General features: G+C 51.5%; 2 protein-coding genes across 2 annotated transcripts; one reads left to right on the top strand and one right to left on the bottom strand.

The window, feature by feature from the left end:
• Positions 1-1,108: 1,108 nt before the first annotated feature.
• LOC131212456 (uncharacterized) lies at positions 1,109-18,960 on the bottom strand. The gene is made up of 9 exons (XM_058206325.1): positions 17,472-18,960; positions 11,782-12,107; positions 7,868-8,019; positions 5,738-5,845; positions 4,401-4,527; positions 4,035-4,330; positions 3,695-3,947; positions 2,512-2,935; positions 1,109-2,448 (listed from the first exon to the last, which is right to left on the bottom strand). Exons 1-9 carry the CDS (start codon positions 18,958-18,960, stop codon positions 1,109-1,111), a joined length of 4,515 nt encoding a protein of 1,504 aa, XP_058062308.1.
• LOC131209961 (uncharacterized) lies at positions 8,274-8,808 on the top strand. The gene is made up of 2 exons (XM_058203136.1): positions 8,274-8,395; positions 8,474-8,808. Exons 1-2 carry the CDS (start codon positions 8,320-8,322, stop codon positions 8,731-8,733), a joined length of 336 nt encoding a protein of 111 aa, XP_058059119.1. The 5' UTR covers positions 8,274-8,319; the 3' UTR covers positions 8,734-8,808.
• Positions 18,961-19,279: the final 319 nt, after the last annotated feature.

Below are 19,279 nucleotides of genomic sequence, written 5' to 3' on the forward strand. Positions count from 1 at the left end.
AAGTTTAGTGATATGTATTGACAGATCGACAGATGTGTTTCTGGGAGTCGGTTGGAGAGTTTCATAGATAAAGCGACAGAGAGGGTGAGAGAGTGGGAGAGACTATTACGTGCCGGGAGGGTTTCGTTTAGTTTTTTTTTTTCAAGTGTTTCTAGTTGGTTCATTTGTCCGAATAACACTATCTCCATTTCTTTGCCTTGCCGCGGCGGGGACAGTACTTGGGTGTGGGCCTCGGCTGAACTCGTTATGTGTCACAAAATTTATTGAACGTTCTCTACCATTATTCGCTAACGTTTGGCATTTTCAGTTTCCTGTCCCGGTAGAGTAATATTTAATTCAATTTCTAGCAGCGGTACTCGCTGCGCGTCGATCCACTTTAAGCTTGTTTCTGTTTGGTATACACATGAGAGTAAAAAAACTTTGAAAACAGAACGAACAAAATAACAATTGTCGAATTAAAAAAAAAAAAAAGTGACGATAACAGTAGAAAACAGACGTTAGAGGAAAACAGAGCTACTTAATGGAACCGCTTGAAACCCAAAATCCTGCTCCGGGTGCCTAATGTTAAAACATTGTTGTTCACTTCCGCTTCGTTTGGTCGTTAGATTCGCAATGGGATTGGGGATTAAGCTTCCGGACGTCCTGACGTCGATATAAGTTAGGCTTTGTCTATCGATCACTCTCTACACAAGCACCCTCCACCAGCCGAGTCACTCACCGCTGACGGCCGTCGCCCTGTGTATCCGGTTCTACTTCTCGCCCCACCCCTCGACGGTAAACACTAGACACTCTCCGCGGGTGGCAGCGTCCGTTCGCAGCACTTGCAGATCAGCGAACTCATCCGCTCGGTCAGACACACCCAGTAGCTGGCCAGCACGGACGTGTGCTTGGACGAGATGGACTCCGACTCCGCGTACGGCGCTCGCCGCTCCGAATCCATCGACGATCGATCGACCGGATGCCGGGACGCGGTTGCCGGTGGTGGCGTTGCCATAGCGACACCGCCCATGTGCCCCGCGGGAGAGTCCGGTTGAAGCGAGGTGGATGTCAGCAGGATGCCCTGCAACGACGGTTCGTACGAGGAACCCGTGTGGTGGAGGTAGTGCTGTCAAATGCCATCACTGCCACCGGGAGCGCCCGGCCCTCCGGAGGAACCGGCACCCGCTAGAGCGAGCTTACTGCCGCCACCCATCGATGAGGACGACGGATCGTCGACGAGTAACAGTAGCGACGTGTCGGTGCCGTTTCGCACCGTCGCTGCGGCCGATTTGTGTCCGTCCGACGAAGACACCAACGCAAGACTGGCGCCGTCCGCGTTGTCCTCGGTGAGTGATTTGTTGTTCAGCGAAAACGTCAGACTCCTGTGACTGCCTCCGCAGCTGGAACCGGCTCCGCCGCCGGTCGTACTTCCGCTCAGGCTACGGCAACAGTTACCGCGGCCACTGATCGGCACGTCCAGACTGTAGGCACGGTTCCGTGCCACCCCGCCGGCCGCTACCAAACCACTCAGCACCTCGCTGTGCCGATGTTGCATCAGTATCGGAGAGATGGATTTCGGTTGATTCATCACCACGGAGGCACCCATGAGAAAGGAGTCTGGGACCGGCACCACGCCGTGCTGCGTCGCACCGGCACCGTCACTCAAACCATCGACGGGGGCACCACCGACCGGAGTTCCGTCACTGCCACCACAGATCGCCACCGGTCCGCTCACATCGATCGTGCGTGATTTTTCCAACACCGCCAACTTTGTCCGTGGTGCCTGATGATGATCGTGCTTGATCGTGGTCGCGCTCACGAGTTGCACCTTTTTCGATTCCCTCGAGTCAAAGCTAAAGCTTAACCGCCCCGTCAGCTGCCGGAGCCGTGACATGAACGACTTCGTCCCGGCACCCGCCGTTCCCGGGGCTCCGTTGGTTCCATCGACGCGAGCTCCCTTCCCTTCAGCACCACCACCGTCCAACACACCGACACTCCCGGAAATGGTCCCATCGATATCACCACCACTACCACCAGCAGCCGCTGCCTGCCGTCGTAACAATCCGCACGAGCCTGCGCTCCTTGAAGTCGCCGTCGCCGCCGCCATCGTCTTCGCCACGTTTGCGTCCTTCGCGGGCAACCTCACGTGATTGTTCACGGAGGCGCCACTGTTCTTAGTGTTGCTGCTAATCGTGTTGTTATTGTTACTACTGCTACTGTTGTTGTTATTATTGTTATTGTTATTGTTGTTGTTGTTCTTGCTTTGGCTGTTGTTGTTGTTGCGCAACTTGTCGAGCTTTTGCTGCTGGTTGAAGCTCAACATCCGGCTCAGATGTTTGCCGGCCGCCGAACCACTGCCACTGCCGGTGACGTTGCCACTGTTATTGTTCTTCAGATTGGCCACGGCCACCGACTGGGTGTTACCGCCACTGGCACTGGCACTTCCAAACAGCTTCCCCAGGCGTTTGCCTGACGACGGAACGTGTAGGTTCATGTTCTCGCAGTCCTCGTCCCGAGCCGAGGAGCGACGACCGCCGCAAGCGGAGTGCTGCTGCTGGGCGGCCATTGGAGTTTCGGCAGGTGTGCTGCCACTGTTCAGGCTGGTGCTCTTGTCCGACGACGAGCACATCGTGTCGTGGTCGAGGCTGCGGTGCTGCCGCTGGTGGTGATAGTACAGCACACTGTTATCCGAGTGGACCGTCTGTATCGGGACGCCGTCCGACATGCGCCGGTTGTTACTGTACTGGTCTAGGCTAATGGCGCGATTCGAACCAAAATACGTGCGATTAGTATGCTGTATGTTGCCGTGCGAGCCACGGATGCGCGTACCTGTGGTGTAGTATTCACCGATCATCGAGGGGCGCTTCTCGCGGCTACCCTTCCGGGAGTTCGGGTGTGACTGTTTGCGGTGGATGCTTTCCGTGTCGACCTTAAACTTGGACGTTTTCTCCGCCACCTTCATTTTGGCAAACACGATTGTGTTTGTGTTTGTTTGTTTGTTCGTTTCATTGTTTCGAACGATCCGGCACCGGATTTTTCCGGTGTCATTGCATTCCGGATTGAGCATTTTTGCCGGTTGTTTTGGCGCGTGTGCGCATTCGGTTCGGTTTCGGTTTGGTTGCCGTGTATTTGGCGTGCGTATTCCAGCGTGGCATAGTTGTGAGGAAACGATTTTATGTGGCAACGGTTTGTGCGACAGCCAGCCGCGTTGATGGTTTCGCAGAAAGGGGGAGAAAACAAAACGGAAGTCGTTAATAAACGCGTTTTCGTTGGCGTTACTGCGCGGCTAATCGATAATCCGAAGCAAGCACAGGATGGCGTATAAGCTTAAGAACGATGCTAAACAAAATGAAGGCGATTCTCGGGGGCTAGTCGATATGCTGATGATCAATCTCTAAATGAAATCAGGCCGAGCATATCTACCTGAACATTCTTTTAAAACAAATTCAAAAATTGCAATATTTAAAATCAAAGCGCAATTCTTAACCATTTGAAGATTTTGTAAAATAATTTCTTAGCATGCGACATGCGCGGGATGAAAGCTCGGCAATATGATCTACGATGAGGCCGCACACTAAAGCGCCACTACTTCGTCCGAAGTTGTTCTAGCGTCGATCGAACGGCGTGCGTTTCCCAACCTCAAGTTCACTCCCTTTCAAACAATCTCAGCACGGTACGGGCCTAGCTCCCGGCGCGCCTCAGCCGCCCCACTTACGTCGACTTCGGTGGCCGTCTCGGAGTCGCCACTTTCGCTGCCCTCCGGTAGGTCGTGTAGTTCCGCTGCAATTAAAATAGGCTCATCAACAGACGTTCTAGAGGCGGACTTTTGCGATGGGATACTACGTCGAGATTTCACGCTGATGCCGGACTGCGAACGGGGCAGCTGCGGGGAGCCACCGCTCTCGGACGAGGCCGCTTCCGCTTCAGCGATCGATCGGCGCGTCTTGTTTGCGGCATCGTTCAACCGTCTACGGAGAGAGAGAGAGAGAGAGAGACGCGCCAATCATTAATGAGCTGCGGGCTGAACAGAGAATTGGTCCTATAATGTGGCTTACTTGTAGTAATCGAGAGCGACCCGCACTGGCGTGATGATCAGATCGGTCAGCTCCGGTAGAAGCTCGCCGAGCGCTTCGAACAGTGGCAGCAGTACCAGGCCGATGAAGCGCACCTGGCTGCCCGGTTTTGACACCTTGTCCGGGTCCATGAACGGAGTCACGGGGAGGCCTTCGGATTTTTCGGCCGCACTCTGGGCGAAGAACTCCTGCAGCAATCGATCGACCCACGGTTCGGCCACATCCATCGGACGCGCCTCGTTCGAAATGTCCGCCACCTTGATCAACACCATGCAGAGCTGCAAACACGCAACCGGATTGATTAGTATTTACGGTCTTAGAAGCCTTTGGCGCTGGACGGCCACTTACCAGATTGGTGTGCACTTTGTTGCCGTAATCGAACTCGGGCGTAGCCTCTTGGAACTGGGTAAGGATTTCGTTATGTCGGGCCATATCGGTGGCCAATATGCACCGGATAATTCCTTCACGCACGTCCCTGGATAATAAAAGAGAGAGAAGAACAACAAACGTAGTGTAGGTAGTGTAAGCTATACCGAGCAACAGCACACAGCGTGGCCACGTGATCCCTTCGGTTACAACTTGGGTGCGACACTCGGTCACCTCCCCTGCGGGGTTGGGGTCGTCATTATAAGTGAGTCGTTTGGAGATGATTTACACACGCCTAACTACGAGCTGCTCAATTATTTCCACCGAGCCCCACCGAGAACAGAGAGCGGAGCCCGGAACGTTAATGAGCGCTGCTAGTGGCGCGCCTGATGATGGTGCTTCGTGAGCCGCATCCGCAACGGTGACCATCGCCCCTTAGGCCGGGGTGGTGGTACGAAATCGAAAGGGTGTGCTGAAGGATGGGTTTACAATCTCATTTTCAATTACACCTTCGATTGCTACCGTGCCATTGGCCGAGACGGGGCCCAGTCGGCACACGGAACGCGACGTAAATGGGTGAGACACTTGGCGTGAAAGTGATGTGCGGCGACAGACTTGGGGCCAGCGCAGGGCAGGGCGCCCGTGGATCCGGTTGTCAGGGTGCGGGCCCACGTGTGTGCCAGCACCTAGACGCCACCAATTAATCTTCATTAGACGTCGTTGCAATTATCCATTTGTCTTCAAGTTCGATGAATGGTTTCAGTTTAAAACCGGATCGAAGCCGGACCTGATAAGCGAGTGGGAGCCACGTCCAGGTTTCCAGGGGCCGGCGGCTACCACTACCTACGGTCGCTGGTCGCCCGAGGACAATTTTCGCCATATTGAGCCACGCGCGTCAGAGCTGGTAATTGGAATGTAATTAATTTTCTCTCCAAGCGGAGTACGTCGTGATGGAAAACAACCGTGGCCGGTCCGCTGGTCACTCTGCTGTTGCCGTGGACAGGTGGAACTGGCAGCGGTTGCTACCATTCGTATCTCGTTTCTTTGAGACACATTGTCGTGTGCTAATAATGTGCAGTTGACACTGCATTCGGCGTGTTCGTTTTGGTTCAGGGTTACGTTTTGTATTTTCTAGATAGTGATGGACACTAAAGCATAACCAAATGAAGAATAGTAGTTGTCTGAAAACTTACAAAGAAGCCTAGTAAACTTAGAGCTTAGCTCAACGATCAACAGAGCAGAATTCATTGAGTTAACCACCACCAGAGACCGTCCGGTTTGGTGAACTTAAAATACCAGACCAGAGCAGCCATACTTACTTGAACATCTCCTTGCTCATGTTACGGAATATGTTGCATTCTGGATGCTCTAGCAATCGAAACGCAATCGAGCAATGATGGTTTTCTAGCGGAGAAATGTCGTTGTACCTGAAAAAGGGCAAAAGTAAGTAAATATAAGTTAAACAGAAGCGAATACCTGGAACGAACGTCAGGCCACCTTCTATGTTTCAATAAACTACGCCCAACTCCTAAAGTGATTCCGCCTTATCGCAGAAAAAAAAACCATGCCACAATCTGTGCGAAGGCAAAACTCGAATGCTACACCGAGTAGCCGAGATTGCGGCGCATATGGTGAATGAATTGGACAGGAAAAGCATAGTTTCAATGCCCATCGTGCGGGTTGGGAAATCAAAACTCAACGAACTGGAAAGAGCACAATTTTGTTCGCTTGGAATGGCTTTCATTTGCCGTCGGTCCGACGGGCGCCAGGATGCGTCTGCCGGGACGGAAACGGGCACGGAACTGAAACCCTTCAATTGGGCAAACAAATGGTTCAATCAATTTGTGCAGTCAACAGCCGATGTGTGTGCTCCCTACACGCAAACTATCCTCTGCCCTGGCGGCGCTCTCGGGTGTGTGCGGTGGCCGCAGCATGCATCCTTCATCCCACAGGCCGTTCGATTTGGGCGGCCTGTACCGAGAGAGGCAAGAGATCGATTGCCTATCGATGCCCGTATCATGCCCGGTGGACGTAGGATGCCCAAAGCGGCTACAAACTCGTTGCACTTTTCAGGTGTTTTTCTTCTCCGGACCGCCGGATCCGGATTGGTTGAGTCCGGGTTTAGATTGGTTTCCAAAATTGACCCTTGACCCGAGAGGAGCAATTAGTTGGTATTTTCATTTTACGCCGATTGTAAACGCTTCACACACTCGGCGATGTGCTGGAGGAAAATTTAACTGATAATTTAACCATTTTCACACACAGTAAAGGCCAAAGCGTAATGGTACCTTTGAGCGAAACTAATTTAAGATGCGGAAAATTACACAGTATCAAACGAATCCCTACATCGACTACAATCTGTCAGGTAACTAGATTAGACAGTGGAGAAGCAAGCTTTACTTCATCTTGATTGGTTTAAAAATTGTTTCATCTTTCTTTTCACACTTCAAAAAACTGATCAAAAAAACAGAATCAGTATCGAAAGAAAATAGAAGCAATAACATCCGTTCCATCAAAACCCTCATTTGCCTAATGGAGACGAACAAGATAATCAGCGCCAGCAACATCATTAGCTGATGGGGCATTAGTCGAATGGTGAGAAATTTTTTTCGCACAGCAATCCAAGTAGCCGACTGCAAACATTGTTGTCATTTTGCGGCGCAACTCAACTAACTACCGAGGAGTTTCCTAAGTAAAGGGTAGAGCAAAAGGAAATGGCCACAGGATAGACCAGCGGAGCTGTTCTCGGAACGGTCAACGGAGACCAGGTAGACTGAGAAGAAAGTTACCGCTTATACCGTGTAGGAAAAATATTTTTCTCGAAAATTTTCTTTTTGTTCATGCGAAAACCCATCCCCATCGAACCGACATTTCGATGTTGCGGGTTCTTAAAACAATACCAGGCTGCTACCGACACGACCCGAAGATGATTCCGGATTCTGGCAAGATAAACTGTACGAACAAAGTTTGGCGCACGAGACACAAACATTCCGGCTTCCGGCGAAGAAAAGCGGAAATCTTTGGCAAAGATTTTGTAGAAACATAACAGAGCCCACGAGAAGACTGAGCGAGAGAAAGAGAGAGCGGGAAATAGAGAGATACAAATTGTTTGGAATCCGTACAGTGACCGGTGGAGAGCCTTTCGGACCACGGTGCGCATCATTTGAGACGCATTACGGCAGCAGAAACTTGACTGACTGACGTCTTAATGTTCCTTTTTTGACGCAGGATAATCAGAATGTTGTGCGTCGTTTCCGAGCCGCTCGCCTCTTTTGGGCACCATCAATTCCAGAGACAGCCCCGAATGCGTGGGACTAATGAGTGCGCTCGGAAGGAACACAAGTCCAACCAAACAAGCCTTATCACTAATGAACCACCATGATTCAAGTGGAATGTGGTGTCAATTGGTTAATCTGCTCCATTCACATCTGTGGACATCTCAATCTCACCTCAGAGCCAGCTCCGTTCGGGCGTTAATTTGATAGATGTTGTTGTAGCCGGGATGGTCCAGATCGTGACAGATGCAGGACACTAGCAGCACCAGTACCTCCAGCTCGCCCAAACGCTGCACCAGATTCGTGTGCCAGGTGATGGCGTACATCTGCGGGGGACAAGAGACAAGAAGAAATGTGGGATGAGTGAAATTATTCGGCATCGGGTCTGATGCCCCACAGATGATGACGCATGATGATGTCCGCCGGGGGATTATGGACAATGTCGGCTGATTAGTCGGAGGAATGTGATGAGATTCTGGAAAGCTCATCCGAACACAATTTCCTCCGGATGGTGGACATTTTTGCGCTACTCTGTAAGTGTCTCGAAGGTCTCCGTATAAATGCACCACCCGACGAGGTGCCCTCTAACAGACGTTCCAAGCTTGGCACACAATACGGGTCGCAAAATGAAGCCCTTAACGCTGGTGCTCACTGTGTTTCTTCTGGGAGGCATCACCGTGCTACTGTCGGAGGTGTCAGCAGGTTGGTTAATCTGGTGTGTTTTTTTTTTGTTACCTCAACTTTACTTCCAACCAATTGTTGTCCATCGCGCAATTCTAGCCCACCTACCGGTTCCGTACTTCGATCAGCGTCTCACCGGTGGACCGTTGTCGAGCAGTGACATTGCCTACTTGCGGCGGCTGGTCGAGTCGGAGTCCGCCGACGAGGTAACCACCGTGGAACCCGGCTCGTCGGAGGCCGGCACCTGGGAAAACTCGTGCCTCGGCGAAACGGAATCCCCCGGTGATGGCCATCCGTGTGCGGATGAATCAAGCGAATCGTCATCGGACGAGTCCTCGATTGAGGAGCAACCACATTAGGGCCACCACTGATCCTTGGAGAACGGGGCGGGTCGGTGGTCGTATTTGAAATAAAAGCATTCGCGGGAAATGGCAAAACGGAGACGCTACTTTATCGTTACTCGTCCTAGCCAACGGGGCAATCAGTTAACCACGAAGGCTGACAACTGGCCTTAAATTTACTCGCCCACGTCCACCGATGCGGTGATGGACCGGCACGGCACGGCGCACCACGCGAACGTGCAATGCGTTACATTAATTTCATGCCCAACGATGCGCACCCAGCAGCTGGCCATATATTTCCCCGAATCCATCCGCCTGCCATCCGCGGATGGTGCACAATTAGTGGCTTAATGTACAGTCGCACTCGGAGCGCCCCGTACAGATGTTTGTGCACTAACGCCGAATGACGTCGCACCGAATGTTACACCCGTTGGCCGCGCGAGAAGCCATAACGTACGCGAGGCATAATTTACCTGCCTGCCCGTGAAGCCATATTTCTTCATAGAGAAAGACCTGGGCGGGCGCGCCAGCTGAAGACACGCCTGACGAACGGTGGGTAAGCACGTCCTGCGCTGTAGCCTCAATGCTGCAATCATTAATCAACGGCAACGGTCCTGCCAAAAGGCGGCGCGACTCCGGTCCTATTACTACGAAATGCACTTTGTCGGTGTGGGTGCATCGGGACTAGGGAGCTGCCTTTTGAAGGCTCAATCATCCCCAAATGGGGCTGCTCGGTTTCGAGAGCAAATTGAACTCATATTTTAGGCCGTCACTCAAACGTTCCCAATTCCCGGTGGCTTGGGGAGCTGTCCCAGTTTGAGCTGGTCTTGCCACGAAGCCTGTGGAGGCCATATTGGCGCACGATGCTGGTGGATCACCTTTAGTCCATGTCAGAACCGAAGATTATTCGCAGTTCGCTGAGGAACAACGCAGTCCGCAGTCGTGAAGGGAAAAAGCATTTGCAGCTGTAACGATCGTGACCACTGGTGGTGTGCCGTGTCCTGTGTTCTTCGGAGGACGCAACAATATATTGATGTCTTTTCATCACTCTTCCCTTTCCGGCGTGTGCCCGTCGTCGTAGCTCTTTGGTGTGTCGTTACGATTCCTGCCTCGTACTCGCTGCGCGCGCCTATAGCATCTCCATCATGATGCTGGACCACGGACCCGAATGGAGCACACAGAATTCGCCGGATCGTAATAACGGATGACCGACGTCGACACGACGACACCTGGCACGGGTGAGCCCCTTCCGGAGCCAGCAGGATACAAAGGTTTTGCACAATGTCCACACGAGGCACCACGGACCGTCGTCCTGCTGATGGTCTGATGGATTGAGTGATAAGATGGGAGTGATGGCCCGGTCGTTTTTACCCTCGTTAAGATGTCACTGTGTCGCCCTGTGTGGGGCTAGAGCGGGCAGTATAAGCGGATTATGTACATTCTGATTGTGCGAATCGATGGACGGCAGGTTTTACAATTCACTTATGGGCAATGGACTGCAGATTTAGGAACGTGTTTACATTATTCAAGCAGAAGTCTCTATCGGGCGCACCCCACGCCACCTAATATTGGGCCAAGTAGCACTCGACTGTTTGTGACTCCTACCGGAGAGGCGTCTGAAAAGGACCCAAGAAGTAACCTTTCGCGTGGACAGGTTCGCGTGGAAACCGCAGCATGCCTTTACGCGCGCGCAGACCAAGCTCTCGGAAGAGCCAACCCACGGAAAGCCGTTTCCCTAGATTGGATTGCCACTTGAATTCCGGAGCTTCGGTTACGACGGCTCCAGGTTGACGCGGTAGGAATGGATTCCCGGTGCCCGGCCAATCACGGTTAGCCCGGTTCAGAAGGAACGGGCCAACGATATCCGTATCGAGTTAATAGGATAATTTCCATTACAACCTAGCAGTCACTACGCAATCTACTGTAAGTGTGCGCGCTCGTGAAACGATTCTCTCCCAAGGTACTTCCTCTGACGTGGCGAGTATGCAAATCGAGACGCGTGGTGGTACTCGCTTACTCGGAAGCATGCCAGTGGGGGCTAGGAGAAGATGTCAGCTGCTGAATTGAAACGAAAGTAAAATAACAGTTTCGTTCGCTGCTGGAACCATTTGATTTTATGCGTTCCCTTGGCGGCGACCTTGCAGCCAACGGTCAGGTGATCAACGGTGCACTTTTGGCCGGGCGTGCGGCATGTACCAGAAATCTAATCAATGCTCCAACCACTGATGCTGCTGCTACTGCTATGGTGGTATGGCATTCCAACGGATGCCCTATCCCCGGTTCCCAACCCCGGTTCCGAGAAGCGTGTCCCGCCGAGAACTGGGTTCAGTGGGGCGCAGTGAGCAGCGTCGGAGGAAAACAAACTCATTACCAAAATGCTAGCAGCAAATACGATGCTAATGCATTCGCTGGAATTGTTTACCAGCCAGGGAAAACCCGTTGACCACGTGCGTGTCTGTGCGTGTGTATGTGTGGTCTGGTGGCGAGATAATTGATGGGTTCGACCGGAGGGTGAGCGGCGAGGAAGGAAGTCCGGTGCGGATTAATACGTCCATTTGCTACGTGTCGTATTTATAGAGTCAACCGGTGGACGTGTCCGCGAAGTCCAATTAGTTGTGGCCAATCTATTCACAACGCCACTGGTGATCCGCGGGGCGACAGAATTCTCTCCCATGTGTTAAACACCTTCATTTCGGCCCAATCTCAGCCCCGACTATGTGCATCAGGAAGTGTTTTTTTTCCCGATGATTCACGAACGATGTTTATTAAGCAATACTCAGCCAGGATGCGACCGAGCAGCAAGTGACGGTGCATAATTTTGCAGTTGCATAATTTTTCCATTACTTTCCGAGAGAAAATATAAAACTTCAACGACGACCTCTTCGGAGTTGAATGCGATTATCTAAAAGTGTAACGCAGATATCAGTTCGCGGGAATCCTCTTAGGTCAACGACGACGACGATAACGAAAGCTGATTAGTTGAAAATGGAACTTTTCCCATCTCCCGCCGGGGTTTTCTCTTTCTTGGGGCTTGGGTGCTGCCGCTGCACCGCCGTTGCAACTTACCATCTGGGCGACGCAGAAGCAGTGGCGATAGTTGTGGAATGGTACGTCGTTGTAGTGCTTGTAGACCTCGTACAGCCACTCGCGCAGCGTCTCGATCGGTATGCCGAACTTCTCGACCAGGTTCAGCTCGACGAACATCGTCTGCATCAGGTGGATCACGTCCCAGTCCTCCCATTCGTACGAGTCGAAGGCCGGCAGCCGCAGGGCCGCCTTCACCTCGTCCGACAGCGTCTGGTTGCAGACCTCCAGGAAGCGCTGCTTCACGTCCGTGTGCTTTGGTAGGCTAGTTTTGCGATGCGGCGGACCGCGCGGTCTGCTCGATAGACCTGGAAGAGGCGAGCGGGGGAAAAATAACAGCTTATAAATGGTGGACAATCGGGAAAGCACTAGAAACGGTTGGGAACGGAGCTGAAGTGCGCTGGGAAAATTCTTGCCCCATTTCATCAGAAGCGCGCCCGGGAAAAACCTCGGTCACGAGGACGACCCTTTTTCCTTATTTTCTTTTTTACAAAACACATTTCGATGCCAAGCCAACGGTAACCACGGGTATCGCTACATTCCAGCTAACGAGAGATACCGACGAGAGACGGGCATCAAACGAGAGATACCGACCGGTCATTCCAGGAAAATGGCATTCGGAGTGTGCTGTTGTGAGAAAAACCTGGATTGGCTTAGATGCTTGGCCCGGGGGGTTGCTGGCTGAACATGGAGAGTGCGTATGCAAATAAACATCCCACAACTGGACGACCATGAGCGCGACACGATGTGAACGTTATCGATATCGGAAAGGACCTCAGCGGCGTTGATAAAGTTAAATTTCTAAATTGCATCATGCGTAGTTTACAAAACAACAGCCACCACAACAATGGCGACTTCTTTGATCGTAATTTCCCGAGTTTTTCAGCATTTGTACAGTTTCTCATTACAATAGAAGCTAGCCATCCGTCCGGACTGCGGTGCAGAGATTACGCTCTGTGCCGACGAGTTAACCAATAGAAGCCGTGTGTTGTTTGAAACTCCGATGACCGGCACTTCGTTGTAATAACTCTCCCGCATGGGCCAATGAATCAATTTTTAACGCTGTAGAATTTCAACCGCCTCCATCCGCCTCCTTCGTCGGTGTATAGTTCACCGGTTCTACGCTAGTGGCGCTTGGTTTCGAAAAATGGTTCATGGAAAAATGGCTTTGTTCGAAATGGACCGTGTTCCGGTTCGAGTCGACATCATCGGCAGGTACTCGGCCCCCTATATCACGCATCACGGAAGGTACAGCACCCACTATGACGGCAGACAAAAGATTTTTCGATTTTTCGTTTTTCTGTACCCTTCCATTGTGCTTTTTCAGCCCCAATCACAGCGGAGGCGACTTTATAGACGAGGCTGCGTACAGTTTCCATACCCTATAGCGTCCGACGACGACACACGGAGAGACGACTTTGGCCAAACAGCTTCTCGATTGTTCGTCGAACGGAAAAAAATCTTGGTTTTGCTATTCTGATGGCTACGAGTGCCACGCGAGTTTCATCCTGCACGGTACATTCGGTCGATGTGCACTTTGATGGAAAATTGATACCGTAGATGGTGGCTAGAGTTGTCAGTTTCGCCACTGCAAAAGTTGGTCGCCTCAAACTGAAGTGCATAAAACCGGGCATAGTGAACCGAACCCAAATGGATGTGTTCTTCTTCTTTATTCTCCGATTTTTCGGACACAGCCGCAATGATGACACCGGGTCATGATGTCAAAACTGGGACCTTCTCTGTTTTTTTGACAGCATAAAGACACGTTAACAAACAAAAAGTATAGCGTTTTGGACCTGTTGTCCAAGAACTGGTGTATTGTCTTCGTAGTTGATGCTCAGCAGGGTATTCAATTTTTAAAATGGCAGCTATTCAACTAAAAGTTTAACACTATGGGTGACAGATATATTCGAAAACTGTCAAGTGCCAGTCCTGCCATTTGGAACGTTTGCTTCGATGAAGCAAATGGGATGTGAAATTAAAACCGTGCGCTACCTCGCAAAGGTTCCATGGATAACTGAGATCTAATAACGAGATAGATTGAAGAGCCCATCGAAATGGCATGCGATGGCGCCATCTCGTCTGCAATAGTCACTGTCGGTGAATATTTTATTAAAATGATCCCAAAAACCACACCTCTTATAATGGACATTGGATGGATACCGCTAATAGAATTGCTAATGGGCAGTTTTTAAAAGTTGATGACAAGCAAACCATTCGCCACAGTCGACTAAAGATCATTGTCAGCCGAATCCCATCAAGCAACAGGAAACAATATTATTTTGGACTTAATTTATAAATTGGGGATTTGGTCGATTATGGTAGTGTCAGAAAAGAGAACTAATTTATTATAATAACGAGCTTATTGTAGCGCAACATTACCCTAATCGATGGGGTCTGAGAGCTCTCCTGTTAACGCCCGGAGAGAGAGTGAGACAGAGAAAGTGAAAGAAAGGAAACAGGAGAATGATTGATGCTGCGCTCTTAATGAAGAGGTTAACTCGGACGGACGAGGCTGACGACGTTAACCCCAAAACCTCCCACAGAATGGACCCCGAGGCCGATGGCGGCCAAAAGCAGCAAATAGATTTAATGAGCTAAGGCAACGCAATAACTTAGGCCAGTCGGGCGGAGCGAATGGAGAGACGGAGAGACGGATTCGTTATGATTACGGCGGAACATTAGCTGATAGGTTCCATTTGATTCGCAATCTAAGGTAAGGATCTTCCCCGATGCTAAATAGAGACTGTGTGCGCGGGTGTGTATCTTTTCTCATCGCACCGAAAGGTAGCCCTCGAAAACCTTGCCCCATTCGTCATCCCATCGGGAGCGGTAGAATGCGCTGCGCTCACCGACAAGCCCAACACCACCGTCTTCCCCCTTCTGCGCATATCGCAAATTTTCCACCCAATGGCCATTATGGCATGGCAAGAAGCCATCATTTATCCGATGCCAAATTTACAAGGTAGATGAACGGTAACGAACGGCGGTTCACGACCCGTTTGCTTCGCCGAGCGTAAGACGTGGGGTCGTTCGAGGTACGCAGCAGCTCCATCGTCCGCGACCGCTCCCACTGACCGTTATCAGCTTTTTTCAACTGTCAAACCATCAATCTTCGAACCGAACCAGCGAACGAGAGCTCGTGCGCTTTGTGCCGTTGAAAAGGACCGAACAAGGACCCTCCCGTCCCAAGGACCCTGAGCCTCGCGTTTTGTTCTTGAACCGATGAAAAATGGACGAAGTGAAATGTAACCGTTAGCTTTTGCTACCAATTATCCTTTTACCACGATTATCCTTCTCCGTCACGACCGCGCGACAGTGGCTCCATCTGGTGGTGAAGCGTTCGTTCGTACAACCGTCTCAGTGGTTGCCGGTCTGAGCCGGGATTTTCTGCTGCTGCTGCTGCTCTTGAAGCTTTTCTTGACTTCGACAGACGATCGTTTACGCCGTAAGTCCATTCTCGGCTTACTCGGCCTGATCTGCAACGCGACCACCTGCCTGGCCTTACCATAACTCCAGTTCACTACACCAAACGCCACCGGGAGTGCTGGTTCCGATCCGGCAAAGATTGATTACAATTCTACGTGGAATTGGTTTGTTATCGAGTTGGCGGACGAGCCGGGCATACATCAATGTTGCTCGGCTATCTGTCGGCTTGGCTCTTGTGCTTCTTTGCTCGCGGCTCTCCATATAACAAGGCGCACAGTCAGGGGTGTGCTTAAGGATGCGACCACAGTTGTGCCGCTCAATGTATCACACCCAACGTTGAGAGAAATGGATTGGTCCCGGGGAACCTCCCGGTGGCCAGTTTGTAGCAAGCGCAAGTTACTACACCCTACATTAAAATACATTTCTGGGGCAAATCAGGATCTGGGGCGCAATCCATTTTACATCGCGGATTCCGGAAAAGTCTTGCAAATGCCTCGTTCTGTCATTTGCCGATCCCGTGCCGCACCAAAGACGAGCAGTACGTTAAACGAGTCGGAACGACAGTACAAAAATGTGCTCTTTGGGCTTCGCGAGTGCGATGCGTTCGAAAAGACGAAAGCCAAATGTCATTCCACTTTCAATGATGGCCCCCAAAAAGGAGTGGAATGAAAACATATTGGAAGCGAACATTACAACTCGAACTGGCTCGAAGGGCCCGGGAAGGTTCGGACCCTTCAATTATGGCATACAAAGCAATAAAGTAATTTTATTTCGTCCTGTTACTTTGTGATTCTCCACGGCGAACGATGGACAACTTCACGGGTGGCGCGTGAGTGGTGTGGAGTTTAAAAGTGCTTGATTAGGGCAGCTTTCAAGTCAGCGATCACCGGACACAGCCGGGTAATAAAACCGTAAACAGTTTTGGCAACCAATTTTCCGATTTCGGGCGATACCTCCCGCTGGGACGTAGTTGAAGCTGTTTACAAGCGCCATTGGTGCGGCTTTGGTATCGACTTCCAATTCACTGCTGGTGGCTCGTGTCGTGTTGGGTTGCAAATTATGTTACCTATATTTTGTGTCATGAGAAAGTCATAAATGTTGTGAGAAAAGAACAGAATTCACAAAAGCGCACACGAGAAATCGTACAAATCGATATAATTTGTCTTTAAAATGTTTAATTATAGCGCGCAGATCTTTGTCGATGTTCAGTCGACCACTCATCATAAACAGATCGTCTGGCAATATTCTCAAACCAAGTAATCTAGTGGTGCGCCAATCTCGAATTATGGCAGATTCAATTAACTACACTAAGGGATACGCCATATCGTAGCCTACTCCAGAGCGTACAAATGATCCAATTGTGCCAGAAAGAAAAGAATAACCGTTGAGTGTGATGTAAACTTTGTTAACAAAGTTTACGAAGTTGTTCTTTCAGGTTAGATCGGATAGAGCCGTATAAACACCAACCTCACTTTCTCACACTTCACCAACCGGCAACATTTAGAGCATTTTCGAAAGGATAAAGCAGATTTTGGGCATCAACTCATCATTATGGATGAGACTTGGGTCTATCCTGAATCCATGATCCTGAATCAAAACAAGACGCTCAAGAGTGATGTGAACCTAGTTCTGCGGCTCCGAAACGAGTCCGTGTCCAAAAATCGGCCAAGAAGGTATCAGCATCAGTTTTTTTGGATGCGAAAGGATTTTTGTATGTGGATTACTTGCAAACTGGTTGAACAATAAATTCTGAATATGTTTGTAACCTTTTAGATGAACTGAAGAAAAACAAATCGTGCAAAAAGGCCCGGCTTGCAGTAGAAGTGACAATGGCAAAAATCCGTGACATCAAGTTCGAATTGTTGGAGCATCTATCGTATTCACCGGATTTGGCCCCTAGCGACTTCCATCTGTTTCCAGACCCCAAACAAACCATGTGCGTGGAAAGCGTGCAGTTCTTTCAGATTCTCTATTCAGGGATGGAATTCATAAATTAGAATCTCGCTGGAACAAGTGTATTGATGTTCTGGGAGTCGATACTGAATAATAAAGTGTACTTCAAACCATAAAATTGTGTTCTTTATGTCGAAGCTCAGGGTTCGACTGTCAGGATACGAACTGACGCCTTGAGAACTGATTATTTGGTACAGGGAGTTGACTGGGCATACATAATTCAGAATCAAACAGTTAAAAAAATTCAAATGCAAATATCAAAGGGACGTGAATGCCCCCCGGTCACTTACACAGCCAGTTCATTCTCTCGGCGAACTCGATCTTTCGCTTCAGCTCCCTGATCAGCAGCTTCAGGTCGTTGTCGGTGATGGTGTCCAGGTTATCGTACATCTGCTGGAACTGCTGTGGCGTGCAGAAGTTGTTCGTCAGCTCGGAAATGTGCCGGCGGAGCCGCTTGCTCTGCTCGCAGTCCGGCGGATCGAACTCGGCCCCGTAACCGGAAGAACACCGGCGGACCTGTGGCGGCTTCGGCAGCTCCTCGCCACCACCGTTGGCGATACGTTCTAGAGTGTCCGCTCCCGGGTATCGCACGTGGTCCCCGTCACCGGCGGCTCGGTCGGTGCCATCCTCGGAATCTTCTTCATCCGCCTCGTCGTCACTGCTACCAGTCGTATCGTTACCGGGTGTGGCCGGGCCACCAGCAGCACGGTCCGACGCTGGCCGGGACAGCTCCGACTGCCGATGCGCCCCAGGCTCGTCGTCCCCCACGACGACCACCGTCTGCTGACTGCAGCATTCGCTGCTCGTTTCCGTGGTCACCGTCACCGTATCGTCGTCGTCGTCGGTGCTGACCAGCGGTTCGCCGCGTTCGGTGGCCGGTCCGGCCACCACGCCACCCAGTTCCCCGCTTTCCGCGTCCCCGTCGTAGATCGATCGGAGTGGTTGCGAGTGCTGAGTCTGCTGCTGCTGCTGCAGCTGGCTGTTGCCGCCGAGGGCTGGTTGTCCTGTTGTTGCCGGTGCTGCGCTCGGAAGTGTATCCTGCTGACAGTGGTCGGTGGCGCTCTCGCTCATAGTACGCGGCGGACAGGGGACCGATTGCCGCTGCTGACCGTGTTCCACCGTCGTCGTCGTCCCGACCCGGTTGTCGCCGTCACCCCCGTTTGGTGTCGGTTTCGTTGGCTGCTTCTTTTTCAGCCCCGTCTTCAGCCCCGAAGGAACCACGTGCTGTACGTGCTGGGTGAGTGGGTTACTGCCACTGGCGAATCGCACGTCGGTGTGCGTGTCTTCGCTCCGCTCGGCCCGTCCACAGCTCCGGTAGAAGGCTATCAGGAGGTCCTCGAGCTGATCTAGTTTGCGGGCACTTTCGTCCAGGTCGCTAACGTCGTCGAGGGTGTGCTGGCTGCTGCTGCCGCCACTGCGGGCCTCGTCGTCGTGGCGTGGTGTCGTCGCGCAAGCATCGCAATACGCCGACGGGGATTCGGAGGCCGCGGTGGTTACAATCACCACCGCCGATCCGTGGCCTTCGACCTGCTCGTCCGGCTGGGGAGAGCCGGGTGGCACCGGAGGTGCCGGTGAGGGGGCCGCTGGGGTGAGCGCTAGGACCGAGTGTTGTCGCAGCACGCTGGCGGGCGGATCGTCAAACTTGAGCACGATGCGCCGGTGTAGATCCTTCAGCTCGGTCAGGTCCCACTTCTGCTCGAGGTTCCGGAGACGGTCCGCTATGTACCCGAGGTCGGCCAGCAGCTTCACATCCACGGTTCCGTCCGCCCTGTGGTACATTCGAAGGGCCCGTTGTGCGGCCGTCGCCACCAGTGGAACAGTGAGACCAGTGGTGATGCCGTCGTAGCCGCTGGGTCTGGGTACGTCACTCGAGGCATCGACTGCCCGGCCTTTAGAAGATTCGCTCCAGCTTCAACGGTTGGCCCATCATGGTCTGAAAAGAATCAAGAGACATACTTTTAACCTTGATCCAGAAATTCAGGTGTCAAACGATGTAGAGAGAGAGAGAAATAAATCAAAAGCACCCACCAGGAAGTGGGCTGAAAATGTTTGCATTTTTCCAAATCCTAGAGCAGTGTGGCACCGGCCATGAAAGTTT

Source organism: Anopheles bellator, chromosome 2 (assembly GCF_943735745.2).
Source record: "Anopheles bellator chromosome 2, idAnoBellAS_SP24_06.2, whole genome shotgun sequence".
In the NCBI taxonomy this organism is placed as follows: domain Eukaryota; kingdom Metazoa; phylum Arthropoda; class Insecta; order Diptera; family Culicidae; genus Anopheles; species Anopheles bellator.

Bases quoted from the DNA above. Each gene is read 5' to 3' on its own strand.
- LOC131209961 (XM_058203136.1), top strand. From the start codon at position 8,320: ATGAAGCCCTTAACGCTGGTGCTCACTGTGTTTCTTCTGGGAGGCATC. The intron at 8,396-8,473 runs GTTGGTTAATCT...GCGCAATTCTAG, and splicing joins ACTGTCGGAGGTGTCAGCAG to CCCACCTACCGGTTCCGTAC.
- LOC131212456 (XM_058206325.1), bottom strand. From the start codon at position 18,960: ATGTACCACAGGGCGGACGGAACCGTGGATGTGAAGCTGCTGGCCGAC. The intron at 8,020-11,781 runs GTAAGTTGCAAC...TGTCCCCCGCAG, and splicing joins GCTTCTGCGTCGCCCAGATG to ATGTACGCCATCACCTGGCA. The intron at 2,449-2,511 runs GTCGTCGCTCCT...TTCCGTCGTCAG, and splicing joins GCAGCACTCCGCTTGCGGCG to GCAAACGCCTGGGGAAGCTG.